Below are 19,720 nucleotides of genomic sequence, written 5' to 3' on the forward strand. Positions count from 1 at the left end.
TTATTTAAATGTCATGGTAAATGTAACATTCTCCAACAAATCCCAGTAATTATTACTTTGTAAAAGAATCTTAAAATATTATTTTAATATGTGTGTTTTTAATTAAAAAATTTGGGTTTTGCCCTAGAGAAAATAACTGATTTCTAAAGGATCATGCATAAATTTTATTCACCTCTAATATATTCATTCTGAGCCATCTTCTTTCAAAAAAACCCCACAATTCTATGCTTTCAAATATCCCCTCAGATATAATACAAACATGATCATAGTTTTATTACCTTTGTATACCCTTATCTTCTTGATATTCTGACACGAGAGTAAAAAGTGAATCTTCTTTTTGAATATGTACCATCACTGTTTTCAACAGTGTTAATATAAGATGTTGTGTATTTTTTTTTCCACTCTCAATGTGCATAAGTATCAACTTCTCTTTCTGGATGACAGAAGTAAGCAGAAATTGACATTTATATGCCTGTGATGAAATCCAAGTCTTTTTCCTGAGACTACACAGAACCTTTCTTCATGTTTAAATTTAAATTACTGCTGCCAGCCTTTATTATCTATTATATAACCACATTAAATTTAATCAGATGAACTGCTGCCACTTCCGTAAAATCCTTGTGTAGTGCAGTCACTATAATCCTACATGTTTTTACTATCTTTGATTTTATTCTGTAAGCAAAAAAAAAAATGGGCACTTTATAACTTAAGTTTCTCAGTAATTATTACAGGTAATTAAGTAAAATCCTTTAACATATACTCTACTGTTAAGAGCACAAAAGCACTTTCTGAAACTATGCCTTTACTCTAAACTCATGTCACATACACAAAGACAGTAAGATATTGCATTTGCTCTTGCAAATTGATTATTTAGTTTAGTATTATGCTTCCAAACACAATAGCATAAATGCAAAAGCAAACATTGCAAGGAACGACCTACTACACAAGATTAAAGAGACTGATCTGAAGAAAATACTTCAATTTAGAGCTTCAGTTTTATTAGATGTATATGGCAGGTTTTTCTTATTTAAAAATTAGGTTTAGTTCAAAAATTCTCATGACCTCAAAAAACACAGAGAAAAGTTATTGCTACTAAGCGAAAACAACACTTTTCAAAGTCATTCTTAAGTAAGGACTGGAATAAACTTTTGAACATAGAATAAGATGAACGTCTTTTAAGAGTCAATTTTAATGAAAATAATCATTAAAATAAATATCAATATGAAAGGAAAAGATCGAGCTGTATTGTATCCAATACATCTTGCGAATATATATATGGTCATACACACACATATGGAGGTATAGAAGTTCTGAATACCCTATTTTTTGTTTTGCAATCATAGTCATCCAAAGCAAATAAAAGTAACACATCATTCTCTGGTATCCACAGGAATTTTTTTCTTACATGAACAAAAAGCTCATACTTCTCTCTCTTTTTTTTTTTTTTTTTTTTAATTAAGAAATAAAGCAAATAGATTGCAATAAATACAGCATATTTCTGGTTTTAGTATTACATTTAGAATAATTTATCCTCACATAAATACATACACAGGAACCTCTAACCTGACAAGAAACCAGTAATGGTGTTTGTTAGTACTCCAAGTACAGACAAATCTAAATTAAAGCAATTTACTTCCAGGAGCTCAGGAAGATTCCTTACAATATACACATTGACAGTCTTCTGTTCATTTTCCTGACACACTTAATTTTTCTGGATCCCTGCTTTGCAAGTTATATCTATTAAAATTTTCTTACTTGCTCTTGAATTCAGATAGATAGTTTGAATACACACTTCGTGTGTAACATTTGTGTTATAAAACACCTCTAAATTTAGCCCTGATATTTTAGATTGTAGTTTAAATGTATGTTATAATGTATGGTATAAATTTCCCTCTTATAAGAATTACAGGGGTTTGCTTTTAAGCAATTTATACTATGAAGTGTGTCAAAAATACATGATATTAACGTAGCAATGAAAAAAAGTTGGAACACTCTTACATAAGATGGCTGCTTTTGTTCTTGAAATTACTGAGCCAGACTGCCATCTATTGGAAAATAAATATTTTTTAAATTAGTCTTTTTTTTTTTTTAAACTGAAACTATGATAAGTTATTGTCAAAAGCTGATTTTGCCAGCAATCAGACTTAAGACAGCTTAATTTTTATTTTTTTTTAAAGGAAACACCCAAGTTAACTAAACTGTGATACAATCAAGGATTTCCCTATTTATTTTTTTTCTACCTCATGTTTCCTGGAACATGTTTTGAAGCACAGCTCCTTTTCTGACTTGCTGAACAATCAAATCCTAGTTATTTGGAGTGAAAGTTTTGTATCTAGCAAACATAATAAAACTATAATAACATAATAAAACTATAATATGTCAGCACTGAACAATATACAAGTATAACGCTTTCCCAGCACACTTTGCAGCAGCTATGAGGGCTGTCCATGTTTTTGCATACACAGGGGAACTGCAGAGCATGTTTAAGTCACGATGACCAAAATGGGGAAAAAAAGGCAGATAGGAACTGGGAGTAAAAATCTATGAGCCCCCCCATCAACCCCAGCCAGTCCACAACCCTTTGAGAAAAATGGACAATTCTAACTAAAATGATGCCTACGTGTATAAATGCTCTCTCTGAAGTAGCATAATAAACCATATTTCCAGTTGCAAAATTATGTTCAATTTGGCCTTTAATTTTGTGGATAAAATGAACAGGGGGCTGTTGTCTGATATGTCATATTATACATGTTTCAATGACTGGTGATGACAGACTAGGAAACATGGAATTAATATTTCCATAACAGCACATCAGAAGAACATTTAAACACAGTCTGAGTTACAAAATCAAGCACTGAAATTATAGTTTCCAGTGTAGTTTTAACTTGACTTTCCGTAGTTTATTCTTTATAATGTACTCTTCCAATAAAAGATCACGTTAACTTATTCTCATCTGACTTTGTGCTATTCAGCAAATAAGCATTCACAGGTTTCACCCCCTCTTCATTCATTGCTCCCTTCATCCAGGAGGCTAACAGTCTGCTTCTCCAGAACCCCCAAATTTTCCTGATTTCTCCTTCAGCTTTTGGAACAGAAGTGTTCTCTGGGGACATTTTGATTCATCTCCAGATCTGTTCTTATTCACATCTACACTGTGGTGTCTATTCTTTTACTTACTGCTCTATCGTACCCTCCCCTCTCAGATGTTTATGCCTTCCAGTCCTCAAGATCCTGCCCTTCAATTTTCCTACTCAGCTCTTCCATGTTGTGAGGAAATTTAAAAGTCAATGCCATGCTGACTAATAAATTGGAGTTAAGGTGACTAAACCCAAAATTTTCATCCAGAAAGCTTTTTTCCAGTTTCACCTAACCTCAGAGTTGTACAAATCTGCTTCCAATTTGACTTTCAAATACTGTAACAGCATAAGCCTCTGGAGTTTTTTAATGCCTTATGTGACACGTCACATACCTGGTTCACAGAAGCTTACTAAGTAATAATATGTATTAGTGTTTTCAATGCAAAGTTTCATGAAAAGAAGGAAGTTCCTTAGTCCAAACATACCAGAACAACTTACTACATGGTTGGATGACTAATTTTCCAATAACTCAATAAATGGAAGAATGGACTCAATTCTGTCCTTGACCTAAGAGAGTTCCAACCCATAACTTCTTCAAAAGAAAATGTAGTACTCTAAAGGTGCTGTATTACTGAGCAACAAATAATGAAAGACATCTGAGGCCAGAAAAGGAGCAGAATTTGCTAGTGAATAGGGAGTCCTAAGTCCTGCTCTCAGGATTGCAGTGGTATTTTTTCAGTGGTTGTAAAATCCAGAAATAATACTGGAGGGGATCAACAGGCTGATGCTCTGTCCTTTAATTTGGGAGGCTATGAAACTGATGTAAAACCCACCTGCAGGCCATAGATGAAGCCTTTTACTGTCAAGTTAGTGCATTAAAAGGCAGGCATCCCCACTACCCTTACACTAAGCAAAAACAGTCAGCCCTGCTCTTTCAAATAAAAGAGGCTAAGCACTTCAATTCAGGCAAGAACTCCAGGCTGTGGATCCTAAATAGGCATGATTCTACGATTCCTTTTTGCAGTCCTGAATCAATCTAAACCTTATTTAGCCAGAGCAGTACCACAGGTGATTTGACCCTCTTCAAAAGAGCCATCTGTTAAAAAAAATTCCTTTTAAATACACTCTTTCCTCATGCATTCTTTTTCACATTCCCATGCTATCCTCAGGAGGTGGCTCCTGATGCTCCTTGCTCCATCTTACTGAGGTTTTGAGCCACAAGCTATTATTCCAAAAAGAAATTCCTCAGACTTGGCCTCCTATTTCTCTGAACAACAGCAAACAATGTCTCCCAGCAGCCAGTTCCTTTATAGAAGCTCCATAAGGGTTATGAAGTGCCATGACTTAGATTTTGGAACCTGTGCAGATGAACTACAGGAGAAGTTGAAAAGCCTGCATCAGTCATCATTCTCTGGAACCAACATTTGTCCAGGAAATGGCATCATCTGACACATTTCCAACAGTGACCCGACTTCTACACCTCTTCAGAGCTGATGCTAGCACAGTCAGCAATGAAAGTGAGGGGAAAAACTGCTGATCTGAACTTGAAGTAACTTCTTGCTTGTAGAGGCATTGCAGGTGCAGTTACCAGCCCTGTGCTGGAGGTGGTAACAGGGACATACTTCACTTGGGTCTGCAGGCAGAAAAAGTCTGTGCTCCAGTGCTACCACACTCCTATGCTCCCCCTGCTTCCATAGAGTGTTGGTGTGTGTAGCAGCAATGAATGTGAGCTGAATGAATGCGGACAGTAGAGAAGACCCCACTTACCCTACTGAGATTTTTATGGAAGCTTCCCAGGGAGCAGAAAATTAAAGCTGTAAGAATCTTTCTCTTCTTTAATACACATCCAAGGAATCTATTTCTGACTTTCCATATCCATATATGTCTCCACTTCTCTCTTTCTGTCTGTACCTTCATGTTCTTATACATAAATATTCATTTAAGTTTCTTCAATCATCACCCTACTGTCACACTTCCACCACCACACTTGCTGATCCTACCCCCAGAGTAGTTTGGCAGCATTCACCTCTGTGCCCATTTTCAGAGCTAAACATATCTCTTCATTTTAGTGCTTCTTCCTGATTACTCTTTGATAGCTCCTTACAACACGTGTGGGTTTTCAAATCACCCATCACTATACAGGGAGTCTACACACCAAGGGAAGGCAGCACTTCCCTAAAACCAAAAGACAGCATGTTGAAACTGAGAGCAACTTCTCTTTTTGATGCAAGGCAGCTAGGTAGCAACTGAACAGATTGAGTGACCTTAAAATACTTTTAAAAAATGATATGGATGTTTTAGATCAAACGGGAAAATCCCACATCACAGCCAAGAGTTCTCTCCATATAGGCCTGTATAGTTGGGTTTACTCTAGCAACAACATGCTTTAAACAGTCCCCATTTTTGAAGATTTGTCTTCACACCTATTTTCACATTCCATATATGAATAGGTGAAATCTCAAACAGTTTCTTGCCTAATTTATCTTTGTATCTGCCTGCTGCACATAAATTACAGATACAGTGTCTGAATACTTCCTATTCACATTGTATTTTGTTTTGGTCTATAAAAAATTCAGTATGAGTAGACAGAATTATATGGATTACATTTTCTGCAAAACAGCAGCTGAGCAGATTTGAATAGCAGTTAGCACCTAAATACAGAGAGACGCAAGAAAGATGTATAAAAATGCTTAAATGGGATCAGCACCAGCTTGTTCAGGATGACTTCAATATGGGTTATATATCTAATTATTCAAGCAGCTAGAAGGACTTTACAAAAGTATCTACTGCATTTCAGGGCTGCTAACAATCTTTGTAAATCTTGTTCTGCCTACATTTATTGTAATAAATCCTCTAGAACATAAAAATCCTTAACTTGCCATGTTTTCCCCTCACATAAGAAAGCATAATTTTTCTTAACTTATGAACATTAATTGAAATTTAGCACTTAGCATTTTCGCTCTGTTCTGTGCTTTATTCCCTGGGCAGTCCTATTTAATTTACTTATTGAAGAAGATAAAAAAAGCCTTGTTACACTGTAAAGAAAAAATAAATCCTAGAGCACTTTATTCACAGGATTAGTGGTAATGAAGTAATCTTTTCAACTATAGTTGGAAATCACTGAAGTATCACAACCACAACAATTTTCAATATTAGAGACTCAGTCTTTAACACCATTAGGCTACTGGGAAGGCTATATATTAATAAAATATAAGGATCATAGCTGAAGATGCTTAGCTGCTTCTTTTGAGGGGCACTTCTGGTGAGATTCTGCAAGTACTTAGTCTTCTGAATAATACTGAGCACACTGATTTCAACTGATTTCTCAAAAAACCCTTCCTTGCACTCCCCACACTCAAAAGAACAACTAACCTGAACTTTTGGTCATATTAGTGGTGTCATAAAAAAAAAAAAAAAAACATTCTGAGATGTGGTAAGCAATATCTTCATAAAGTATGGGGAACATTAAATTCTAAATCTGCAAGGAGCACATGCTATATTATTTTTTTCTAACTTTATGTTAGACTTGCACTGTTCTCACTCTTGTACTATTTCTTTCTTGAATGTGCCATAAATAAAGCAGATATAACTGAATATATAGTCTTTGTATCCCATCTTACTTACTACATTAAGCTTGGTTTGGCTTCCACTGGTCATAAGTTCTTCCTCTGATACTTTACTAAAATTGTCCAGATAATGGTCTGATATTGTATGAGACAGATCTTCAAAAGAGTATTCCTTTTCTTGGCACAATTTGATTTCATCTAAGAGCTTTGATAATTCTCCAGTCACAGCTTCACCTTTAAAAACAGACACACCGTTAGTCAATACTTAGAATACCAGGGGTAATTTATGCCTAAAAAGGAAATGCACATTCTTTAAATTGTATTAAGTATCTGTTATATTCCATGCCTTAGCATCTAAACAGTGATCTTCATGCACAATTCTCCCCTCAAAAATAATAGCATCTCATTCAAGAATGGGAATCACTGGAGGTAATCTACATGCTTCTGCATTCCCCTGTACCTTGCATTTAATTGGGATGAATTACAATATATACTTACCCTTTCTCTGTTTTCTAAACCTGATAATTGGCTAGAAATAGCAATTATCCAAGGATGTAAAATTAATCCAGGAAAGGAAAGTTTCTACAAACATACAAAATCAGCGCCACTCTGCAGTACTCTGCATCAGGTTCACGCTTGCTACTGTGATCAGTTAATACACTACACTACACAGATTCCATAAACTGCAAGCAGTTTGGAACTGAGCTTCTGAGAATGCACATCTTTCCCATCAAAGTAGCTATGTTTTATAAAAAATTCTTGTTGACTTTCCCAGGATTAAATGGAATGGTGGAAGGATATACTGGGCAAAACCCACATGCCTCCCTACAGCAGTCCATCAGAAAACCATGTTTAGTGCATTCTGCATTGTGATTCATGTTTTCTCCTCAATTTAACGGATATCTTTAGTTCAGAAATCTACCAGAATAGTAAGACAATGGGCTTTATATGTCTATACTAACTGAGGGTCACTATTAGAAATGCTGGTAGTAGTAAGTATTAGAATCGAGTGTTAACTTTTCTGCGAATAGCTCACCGGCGGCAACAAGACCCCCACAAAGTAAAAAGCTACTTGTTATGAACAACTGCATGAGGTTCTGATAATCTACTACATGTGTGTTATACAGCTACTTTACTATTACCTTACTATTACCTAGTAATAGCAATGAAAACATGAGTGAAAGCCAAGTTATTTCCAGGGGAAAATAAGAAATCGCTTCTCTTGACTAGGTTTACAAGAGTCATATTCTTGGAAATATAGTCCTTAGACTTGATAAAATACAGAAAAAAATCCATTTTACTCCATCTTCAGGAATAAAATGCTGAAAAGGAAAAAACAGAGTGAGCATATTAAGCTCAGTATACATACAACTCACATAGGTACATTAATGTTACTAAAGAAGCCCTGGATAAGATTATATCTGCTTGGTCTAGAGCTCATTTTGTGTTAATTTTTCTTCATAGTCACTGGTTTTATGCTAGGTAGACATAAATATTCCACAATATTCTTTTAAATTACAACTATAGCCAGTTATGAATGAAACTTTCAAAGCCAAGAACAAAAGCTGTTAATTAAAAGCATCTAATTGCCTTTTACTGTCTAAGTGACAGAAATTTTGCATTCAAAACTCACTACTCTTAATCAGCGGTAACTCTGCACAAAACTTTTACATGAAACAAAGATATTAGCAGGTTTATTTATATTTTTCTTTTTAATTAGAAAAGTAATATAATAATTTAAGAATTGCAAGTAAAATGCCTAAATATCAAGAACATAGATATTCTAAAATCATGATACAGTGCCCTAAAAAGAATCAGCTCTACTTTTTCCCATAGAATTATGTTTGTGTCCCCAATCCCGTGTTCTCCCACATACAGCCTGCAGTATTTCTTACTGGGCAAGAATGAATTCTGAGTGACAAAACTGGAACTGCAAGGGTGCTGACTGACCTGTAAGTGTAGGCTAACAGGCTGGCTGATTGCTGTCAGAACAAATACATAAAAGGCAAATTTTTCCTATTTCTTTCACTGCAGATACTAACTAAGGTGTCTCTCATTTGTCTAGCTACCTATTTTCACAAAAGCCACAGAAAGGTAATTGATACTGCTATCCCTCTTCCAAATTCAGTTTAAATTATTTGAAATGAGATTGTCAGAGAATGGCGGACAGATGGATGGGCAGCACAATCAACTACAATTTCTTTCCTTTAGAATTGGATTAGACAATAGACAAAGCCAGCTAGCATGTTTTACACTATTTATACCTTTAAAGTGGAAACAAGGAATGTAAGATCATGACCCTACTGTTAAGAAGAAAAATGCATTTTAAAAATATTTACCATTTAATTTCAAGACAGGCATTTCTATTGCACAGGTTAGTTGCCTTCATAATTCTATTAATCTCAAAGGAACTATTTATCGTCATACACCATATGTCAGTTAAGTACCCCAATGGGAAACATGAATGGAACTGGAGCATTTTTTTACTATTACCATGAAGATCATACTCTGGTGTGCAGCAGTAAGCTTAGTTTTCTCATGAATAAAAACTCTTCCTGTAAAGTTTAAAAAACACTCCCCTGCCCAAAATCACTACCAACAACAAAAAACTCACACAACAAAAACAGAGAGGGTTAGTTATTTGCCAGCAGCCAATTACATTTACTTTGGGTGATTAGAGAAGGCAGAAGTCAGGTATGGTTTTACAGGAGGGTGATTTTCATGGAAGAGAAGGATGACACCACACTCAGGAAATGCCCTATTTAAGTGGCCGTGGTGTGTAAAGGGTGAATCAGAATGTAAGATGAAAGCACGTGCACACAACAGTAATGGTCATGGTATAAGCAAGATATGTTACAAGATGAATGGCAGAGCAGCACACACATGAACTTTGAAAGAAGCATCCAAATGTAACACAATTGGAAGAGGTATTCACTGGGAAAGATAAAGAAAGATTCAATCTTTAACATGAATGTGAACAATGCCTGCAGAGTATTTCGACAAATCTAGTATCCTTTAGTTTTACTTTATTATGAAATGTGTAAGGTCAGATAAATTAAAAAGATTTAAGATCAAATAACGTAATACATTGTAATCCATCGATGATTCGTCCTTTCTGAGAATACAGTTCTTTGCTTTCCTATATGACATGGATTACAGTGTATGTAGTCAAGATAGGTAATTCATGGTGGAATAAAGCTTCTCAATATCAATAACTTTCTTAATCTCTCTTTTTCATTTTGTATGTTTGTATAAATGTGTTAGCAGTATAATTTTAATATTAAAGAGAAGTTCAGTATACAGCTTCTGATCCACAGAGTACGTGTATTTACTTTTAGCCTTTGGAGACGGAGGAACTTCTGGGGACAAAATGCAAGACTGATGTTCTGCGCATTCCAGTGGGCATTCCTCTGAAATACTTGCATTTCCTGTTTCCATATATTCTGCAATTTAAAGATATACATACACTTAAACTCCTGAATTAAGGGGGTTTATTCCAATTAAGATTATATTTGCTACTTCATTTTTCATTAAAACTTTCCAATTTTTCATATTAAACCCTTGTAATTATTCATAAACACTACTGCAAGGCAATCAGTTATTGAAAGCATAACAGAACACTATAATGGCCAGTTCTTTAATCTGCTGAAACTGCTACAACAGTCTCGTTATAGGAGTAATGAGTTGCAACTATCCCTGTGTTTTTTCAGTCTCCTTGAAATACCTATGTAACCATTCCATTTTATTATTACTGTTGAGTTTTCTTTGTTCTAAATTTGTGGAGAGTTTTTAGTTGAGATATTCAGGATTCAGGTTCACAGTAAGTAGATATATTTATACTGTGAAGAAAAACAAATATTCTACTTGCAGCACAGAAATAGTACATGAGAAAAAAGAATGCAGCCTCAAAAAATTAGTTAAAACTAGCAGTCTAAAAAGCAGTGTTCTAAAATTTTTGTGCTTTTCCTCCTTAAGACTTCCCTTGTCCCACCTTCATGATGATGTTTATAAAACCAGAAAAATGTGGAATGATGAACATGTTAAACTTCCGCTTTATTACCATTATTTTTTGTGTGAATATATACATTATTTTCATGTGCCTTTGTACACAGGCTACCTCAATGGAACACCAAGACCTTAATGAATGCTATTATAAGACAAAAATAAAATTATAAATGAATGTATGCAATAGCAGCACTTTTTTCCTAGCAGAGTGACTGGTTCTCACTTCAGGCAGTTATACTACATCTGCATTTTCTTGATTTTCTGAAGTTGCTTAAGCAAGTTCTTTCTGATACCAGATAGTAAACACAACAGTATATGTTGCAATACACACAAAAGCGAACTACAGTAACTGCTTTCATCAATATCACACTGAAGGACTAAACAGTTTCCGAGAAGTGAAATCTCCCTCATTTAATTTCTAGATTCTACAACACACTTGTTTAGCTTGCTGTTATTCCTGATTAAACAACAAATCCCCAAACCCAAATACAATCTGCAATAAAATAGACATCTGAGAAAATGAAATTGGAAATGGCAGCAAACTGCATGCAGTTTCAGAATGCTTTGCAGGTTGTTGTTTGTTTTTTTGTCTTTTTTTTAAGAATGTATGATTTGAAAATGTCATTTATTAAGTTTGATGGTTGCAATGGTCCCCTGGATAATGTGTCATACATTTCTTCATATGAAAACAGCACTTTATTTTTTTGTGTAGTGTTGAAAGCAAGGAAGCAAAGATTAGCTCTAAAAGACCATGAGAAAACCAGCAGCATGACAAAATGCTCTGGACTGCTTTCCAGCTCTGTCAGCTATATTGTTTGTTGAATTAATGCGCAAGATGGAGGAGAAATAAAAAGGAAGCTAGACACAAAGAAAAAGAAAAGGGAAAAATGCCTGGAAATATTTGCTTTGCAGTTGTGCAACTGTCCAGAAGCAAATCTAAAATGAAGTTCTACCAAGTGGGAGCGTTAAAGTTATTGGATCAATACAGATATTATTAGGAAAGGAAATGCAGGGGAGATTGTGAAGGACTTTAACCTTGTTATCCAACATTCATATAAGACTGAGCTTTTAAAATAATACTCTCTTTTTACTCTTTGACAGGCTCCACTTTCAGACCAATGCACTTTCCTGCTAAAGGCTAGTTCTGAGGAGGAAATCCCAAATTCAAATTAAGTCCCATAAATTCTTATGTTAAAAACTGCAGAGTTCCTTCCAGAAAACCTCTACAAATAGCTCAACACAAGGTACGGTGTAGGAGTTTAGAACAGGCCAGCAGTATGCCATCCTTGAGTGCACTTAAGAGTGCAACACTTAAAATATAGGACTTCTACTCCCAATTTGCTTTTGTACTATTGAAAATTCTACCAGATACATATGAGAGAAAAAAAGACAGGGACTCTTTTGTGAGAGGCTTATAGTCTAGGTGAATGTATACTTACCTATAGTATTATCAAAGAAACAGACACAAAACAGGTGATTTATTTCAAAAGCCAAAGTACACACAAGTAGCGGATGCTTCCACCAGCAACCAAATTATATTCACCTGCAGCTGGCTAGAAATTCATCTTCAAAGCCTGCCCAAACTTATTGACAAAGATGATACTGCTACCATTATCTGCTCTATGGTGCACTTGAGAGATTGCTCTTGATCCTGTTATTTTCCTCAAAAAGAGAAAGATAATTCACAACAAAGCCAAGCTGAGTCAATTATACCACTTAATGACAAGAACAGTTTCCCCAGCTGTGGTCTCACTGAGTTTAGAGAAAAGACTGTCATTCCTATGATAGGGCAGAATAAAGGCCATCTGGGACAGGACCTGTCAGATTCTTAACACTTCCTTCCTAGCTTACTGTCATCCTGTTCCATGTTTCACAGCCAGCTAGCACGACTAGTATGTAAGGGGTGAAGGAAGCATATGTTAATACACACTTCAGAGATGTCTCCTCACCATGCTGCTTTGGGAAAAATTGAGTATTTTACTTCTGTTAACTCAAACCACAGATTACAGTTCGCTGAGGATTAATACTAAGAATCTCAATACCTGCATGCTTAGCAGCATTCTTTTCTACAGTTACCAGATTTTGATATAGCCCTATACGATCTAAACAGTGACATGCATTACAAAAAGTAATAGCATGGAAGTTATCACACAGCAGTGGAAATAAGATCAGTGGGGAATATAAACCCAAGAAGATAACAAGCACTGCGGAGTTCAAAGAGCTGGAACTCCAGCTTTCTCAGTTTTGGTAACACCGGTTAGGCTAAAGCCAAGCAGAAAAGAAATCATTAACACGTAATCAGGGCAACGCAGCTGCCTCTCCACAGAGCTGCCAGAGCCAGGAAGGTCGGCCATGAAGAGAACATGGCCCAGCTCAGCTGGAGCTGCTGCTGAGCTTCCAGGGGCAGCAAAAGCTCAGGCTCTAGAGCTTTAACTTCAGCTCCTCTAGGTCCTAATTCCTCAGTGAGGTGATTGGGTCAAGATCCTTCTTTTGTTTATAAGCCTTGGCTTTTACAGTAATGGCTACATTAGGCTCAGAGAACTTTTCACTTTTCCTTCTAATGGAAAAAAAAGTAGGGTTTTTTTTTAGTTGAAGTATGAGTTCCTTTCCTTTTTGTTTTTAGAGCCTACATTGGCCATACTATGGGGTGGACATCCATACAGTTCCTTCCTAAAGTGGCCTTCCATAAAGAGCTCAAGAGGCTTTACAAACTCTAAAAAAGCCAAATGTTATCAGACTAAAAATCTGAATGTTCACCTCTTCAAACAGAAGGTTCTCCAAGTAACTAGATCAGAGGAATCATACTGGTTTGGAAACCACTCCCCTCCACAGGCAATGTCCCTGTAGGAGGATCCTTACTCCACTCTGTGTCTTCCTGAAGCGCAGCAGCCTTCAGAGCACCCTCTGCCGTCCCCAGGGCTCTCTCAGAAAGTGTTTGAGGATCCTGCAGCTCCACTGAGTCCTGCCCCAACCCATGAACTCTCTAAAAGCTCCTCCCAGAACAGCTCGTTTGGTACCCTGAGAAGGAGCCCACCCGAGGCTTCATGGCCCAATTCCTCTCCTCTTTACAGCAGCAGCAGTTACAGAAAACTGACTGGTAACTGCTATCCTCAGGTGTGCTAAGGTGACAGACTTGAGCTGACATGGAGGCTGGGCTAGCTTCATGTCCTACATGTCAGAGGATGATTCTAAATGACTCAAGTTTAACTTACTCCCAAAGAAACCAGGAATCTGTAGATGTTTAAGTTATAGGCATATAAGCAGACTTTTGTGAGTTTGTTCAGGGAAGATAAACAGAAACAAGCACTTAGTACTGCTATGATCCTGAGATAGCTAAGGGCGCAGCTAAACTTTCAGTCCCCAAAACAACAGCAGTTAAATTAATTCATAAATATAGTTAATACTTTACAGTCTATAAAAGGAGCTGAGAAGTCCTCAGAAAAAAAGTAACAAAGAGGGATTGAGATCCCAATTCTTTCATCTCACACAGCTGTAATTAAATCCTTCACTGGAAACCTATTCCATCTTTCCAGTGAGGCTGGCCTCCTGCACTCAAAGGAATGGAAGATCTATTTGTCCACAGAAAGAGAGGGAGAAAAAGAGTGAGAATACACAAAAGAAAGCCAGTCCTAATCCTACCAAAGCTATTTAAGCAGAGGGGTGAAGAAAGGAGTCCTGGTTCTGCAGCTGCTTATGCATTTTCCATTTATGAATAATTCGGTAACATGTACAAACAATGCTAGGTTCTTAAGCATCTTCAGCACAAGAGAGAGGAAACAGCTTTCCATTACAACTCCCTCCATACCGTCTATGCAGCAAAGCTTATCATGCCTTCCCAGGGCTCATGTCATTTTTCATCTGTTTATCTACTATCTCATTTTTTTTTTCATAATAACAAGAATTCTGCTTCCAGAAATAGTAAAAGAGAGAGATTCTAACACAGAGCATAGTGGGCTGTAGAGAAAGAGGCGAAAGATGGTATAGCATGCACCTGCGTCACGTTCACATGTGCTAAAACTAAAACACAGCTGGTCGGTTTAATTTTAGGCCTACTAGCCTTGGCAACATCCCTTTTATCTTCAATGCCTAATTATAAAGCCCTAAGTGCCAATACTGTTAACTGCTTCAGCACTGGATGCTGTTGTTTCACTACATCCATGAAATGCATCCAGCAGACTGGCCTTAGTTGGCACAGGATTCTCATTCTCTGCAATTTGAGAACATAATGCCTGAAAAGCTATTTCTTCATTACCACGTAAAGAATCTAAACTGCAATAAGTATTTTTAATAGACTTCAATGCAACTCAGACCTGAGCAAGACACAGAGAGTGATGAGGCGTATATGAAAGACAATTTCATCTATAATTACCAGGCAGTAAAAAACCATTCAGGTGGTGTATATCTTACTCGACCTTTTTCATTTTGCTCTTTAAAGCGACTTTGTTGTTTACTTTCCTTCTATCAGATAATGCACCATAATACAAAAAGAAAAAAAACAAAACCAGCCAAACCCAGCAGACTTCACAAATACACACACCCCACCAAAAAAAAAAAAAAAATTGCAGAAACTTCAATTACTATTTTATCAGGATAGTGAGAAAAGATGTAAAATAAAGATCACAAAAACACTGGGGTCACTTCTAAAACCTCACTGGCAAAAGGTTTTGTTTTCTTTTAACCTATAATCTCTAAAAAGTAGTTTTGTAAATATTCTTTAAAAAAGTGAGAACACAAATAGAAACTTCTATCCACAATTCTTCAATTCTGGAGGCCTCATTCACAGGAAGCTACCAGTCCAGTAAGTTCTAGTATCAGCGGGATGGATTTACTGCCTCCCTGAACTGCTTCTAAAGACATAAATTAGTTTCTTCTCCTTCAGAGAAGTTTCTCATAAATATCCTCAAAACCAACTCATTTTCTTTCAATTCTTTTCTTACAACTCTGTTACCCCTCTGCATATCGGACAGAACACTACCATTCAGGCCCACCAGTAATAACAGTCATGTTATTTCCTTGTCTATTTCTGCCAGTCTGTTTATATGTGTCTTTCAGCCTTTGTTTTATAGTTTGAAAGCTAATGTTTTGTGGCAGGGACAGATATTATTCTGTGTTAATACTATAAACCGTACAGCAACAATCATAACAATGCAAGGGGGAAATGGTAAAAATTAATGAGAATGCTAGGTGATAAAATCTTACTCTATCCTGGCAACAAGGCGAAAGAATCAGTTCAATTCCATTGTGTCTGCATAAAGAAAAAATTTAGAAAGAAACTTACAAAATCTAGTCAGTAGTTGTCTGACACCAATAATTTAATTTCTTTTTCATATAAGTCTATATGAAAGAGACATGTACGCTTCTCTAGATAATCATCTGAAGACAGAAGCTTTAACAGGAATGTTTTTGGAAGCCACTAACTCTCTCTCTCAGCAATTGCCCTTTCTTTGCATGGAATTCATTACACGCTGAAGTCGAATTCAATTACAGTATATTCAGGTTACCCAAAATCCCAGTGCTTCACTGATATTTCAGCTACAACAGGATAAATGCCTACAGTTCAGTGAAAAGTATATTCAACTGGCTTTTTAGAGGAGAGTAGGTCTACTGTATCATCAGCAGTGCTAGTACTAAATCCTGCAACAGTTCAAACCATCTTTGATGGTTAAAGTTTCAGTGAATCCTTTGCCTGATGAAAAAGAATCTCAGTGGGTTCCACAAAGGAGTTATTAAGGGGCTCCTCAGGTTGTCTTAAGACTCAGAAAGGCATCTTTGTAAACATTTTTCATCCTTGCACATCACTTCTGACCAAGGCATACAGAGCAAAAAAAGACAGCTGCTCGTTACAAGCACAGCTTAGTTGTACTACTATGAGCTGAAACTACTAAGTAGTCTTTACATTTTCCAGGCATACATGTGTAAAAAAATTGCATTTCAAAGTACCAAAAAAGCCTTGAAAGTGATATATTTCTGTTTTGTGGTAAAAACTAAGGGCAGGTACTGATCTATCAACATGACAAACCCTTGAGAGGTTTTGGGTGCTCTGTTTTTCATAGGATAAGGGTACTTTGAAGCAACTTTGTTTATCAATGGGATTGAGACTGCAAGGTTATCACACTAAGGAGGAAATGGAATAATACAGAATTACTAAAATGAAAGTTTAGTTGGTGATGGGACATTATAATGCATCTTAGATTAATATCTGAAGGATGATTGATTTGGATGGCTAAGAAGGTGGAAGCTCTGACTGACCCTTTTCCTGCCACTGAAGAAGCTTCAGTACGATATTAACCCTCTTTTCCTCTACATAGTGGTATGTTCAGTGAGGACATAAAGGCTGAAGTTTCACCATACACTCTAAGTCAAATTAGGAACTCTGTTCAGCTGACAGGGGGAAGTCCTACTTCCCTCACCCATTATCTTCCTCTTCACTTTTTGATGCACATTGCTGCCAGTGACCTGGGACAGAGCTAACTCTGGGACCTGAATCACATAGGAGGCAAATTCATTAAAACAAATGTATATTTATATTATTAAAATAATATTTCTTATTATCATTTCATATTATTAAATAGTTTCATGAACAGTTAAATACTGTTTCATGAACTGAATCAGATCACTTTAAAATCTCCTGTAAGCAGGGAATATGGAAAGGAACTGTGTAGCTGCAAGTAGTGGAGGAGAATGCAGGGAATGGGGGAAAGAGAAAAAGAAAATAGGAGGGAGAGAGGGAGACCTCAAGCCAAGCTGTTAATTCAGTTCAGCTGTAACATAAATCTGGTCCTTAAGGGAATACCTCTCCTCCAGCCTGCAAAATTTTCATTATATTTATAGAAGCTATATATCTTCAGTCCAACATCTCACTGGAAAACTTTACAGAAGCTGGCTAACAAGTTGGGAAGTTATTCAGGAAAGAAAACCTGAAGGACACAGTGGGGCCACATGACCTCATTTTCTCCAGGAAATATTCTAATGAAATATAGCTATGCGGGAGACTGAAGTATAAGCTAGTTCATATGTAGAACCTATGCTGAACTGATTAAAATGGCTTATTTAAAGATGAGAATAATCAATACAGATGGAGATGCAGCAATGACACCTGTCAAAAACAGTTAATGAAAGACTAACCCAAAAATGCAGGGAACAAGTTCCATAGAAGAGAAGGAATGATGTTTAACACTGAGTTATGTATTAGCTCATGTTTCCTCACTTTACTGCCATCTTTTATAGTAAAAAATTGAAGTAAACAATGGACTTCAATCAGTCTTGACACCATGAACGTAAGACGAGGAAGGAGAACAAATGTGTGTACAACAAAATTATATTATTTCTGCTGTAATGATGAGTTTACTGCCTGTTTGGTCTTTGGTGTGGGGGATGTGTGTGCATGTGTGCTTATTTATTTATCTAATTTAAGAAAAAATAGACAAAAAAAGAATTTTTTTTTTGAAACTTTGTCATCATCTTTCAGTCATAGTTATGATTTATGAACAAATCAAGCATTTCAACTGCAGTTTACCATCACAATTCAATGGAACTGCAGTGAAATACAATATGTTATTTTGTAATGAAGAATGTACAAAGGATAACTATGTGACACAGGGTGCTGGTGTCTATTGTCCAAAAAAAAGAAAGCATTTACTATGCAATTCAGATATTCAACCACTTATTGTTTTGTATCTAGCAAACAATAATTTTGTTTTTTTAGTTGAAACTATACTCTTTCGTATAACAAAATATTTAAAGAGTAGAAATTACCATAAACCTTAATATTGATCCATGCTATTCTGATTTGTCTCTAAAAAGAGTATAACTGAATATGACTTACCTTGAAGTAGAGCTGCAATTTGGAGTGACTGCTGAGATGGATGTTCTTTTAGAATATCTAAAACGGTTCTACCCAAACTATCCTTTATGTTGGTATCAATTCCTGAAAAAGAAAATGATCTGTGGTGGAATTTTTAACCCCATGTATTTTGGATTATAAATGTGGTATATCAGGCTCAATTATCTGGCAAATTGAATGCAAGCGGTAACAGATTAACAGCTGTCTTACTGTTGAAGTACAGTATCCATTTCTGCTTAAAGCTTTTGTAGCCTAAAATTCACAGGCTGACATGGACTGTTGTTATGCTTGGCATGTAATTCATGGGGTTATAAAGTAAGCTTCTTCACCAAATTTTGGATTCTTTTAACTGTTCTAAAGAAACAGCCATCCTGAAAATAATATTTTATAAAATCAAGAAATTCTCTGAATGTTTTTCCTACATTCCTGAATTCTAATTCTCCCCCAAGTGCTCTGATTCACAGGGAATTTCCTAGTCCACAGTAACAGTATGTGTTTTGGGAAAAATACCGAAGAAATTATTAACCTTAAAAGTTTTGTACTTCACAGTGACAAGATTGAAATTCATGCTCTGGGTAGACTGAAGTACCCATGTGTAGTAAAAGGGCTCTATGAACAGCCAGAGCATTTCCGGCTGTTCAGACTTTTGATAAAGTAATAGTTTGGCACAAACTGTGAACGTAACCATAAATATGTTTGAGGCTTATCCCAGATAGGTCTCAGAGAACCTGTTGTACATGACTGATAGTGCATGACTCTTTACCCTTGTTTTGTAGGAGATACTTTGGAAATGTTTGCCTTATAGTAGAGGACTGACGTTCTTTTTTGGATTGTAGTTTCAAAGTTTGGATGTACTTTCATAAAAAGTAAAGAATGAGATTCTTCTTGGGACACTGAATAGAGGAAATCAGAGGAAGCAGGATTTATGAGGACATTACGGAAGCCTGGAAGGATTTCTCTACTCACCAGAAAAGGCTGCAGTTCTTGTCAATTCCTGACCTGATAGTGACTTTCCTAATTTGTTTTGTGAGAAAGAGATGTTTGTTTCTCACTGAAAATAAAGCTAAAATATTGCTGGGCTAATTAGCAGCAACAGCTGATTTTCAGAGGCCAAACACACCAACTTACACCTTTCCTTTGCAGTAGCTACTTAAAACATCTTCTAAGTCTTTTTTTTTTTTTTTTTTTTTTTTGAAGCAGAAATAGAGAATAGGGGATTTTTAGGTAGA

General features: G+C 36.2%; 1 protein-coding gene across 5 annotated transcripts in view; it reads right to left on the reverse strand.

Moving 5' to 3' along the window:
- The window catches only part of ANKS1B (ankyrin repeat and sterile alpha motif domain containing 1B), a 444,013-nt gene that overhangs the window by 357,513 nt on the left and 66,780 nt on the right, over positions 1 to 19,720 (reverse strand). For 4 of the 5 annotated variants that reach the window (XM_030479097.1, XM_030479093.1, XM_030479094.1 and 1 more), the window contains exons 6-8: positions 18,474 to 18,575; positions 9,976 to 10,086; positions 6,702 to 6,877 (exon numbers count right to left, since the gene is read on the reverse strand). In XM_030479097.1, the coding sequence (XP_030334957.1) occupies positions 6,702 to 6,877; positions 9,976 to 10,086; positions 18,474 to 18,575 (389 nt within the window). The remainder of the gene's footprint in view (positions 1 to 6,701; positions 6,878 to 9,975; positions 10,087 to 18,473; positions 18,576 to 19,720) is intronic. The other variant, XM_030479096.1, reaches the window with a different exon arrangement.

This window comes from Strigops habroptila, chromosome 3, assembly GCF_004027225.2.
Source record: "Strigops habroptila isolate Jane chromosome 3, bStrHab1.2.pri, whole genome shotgun sequence".
NCBI lineage: Eukaryota > Metazoa > Chordata > Aves > Psittaciformes > Psittacidae > Strigops > Strigops habroptila.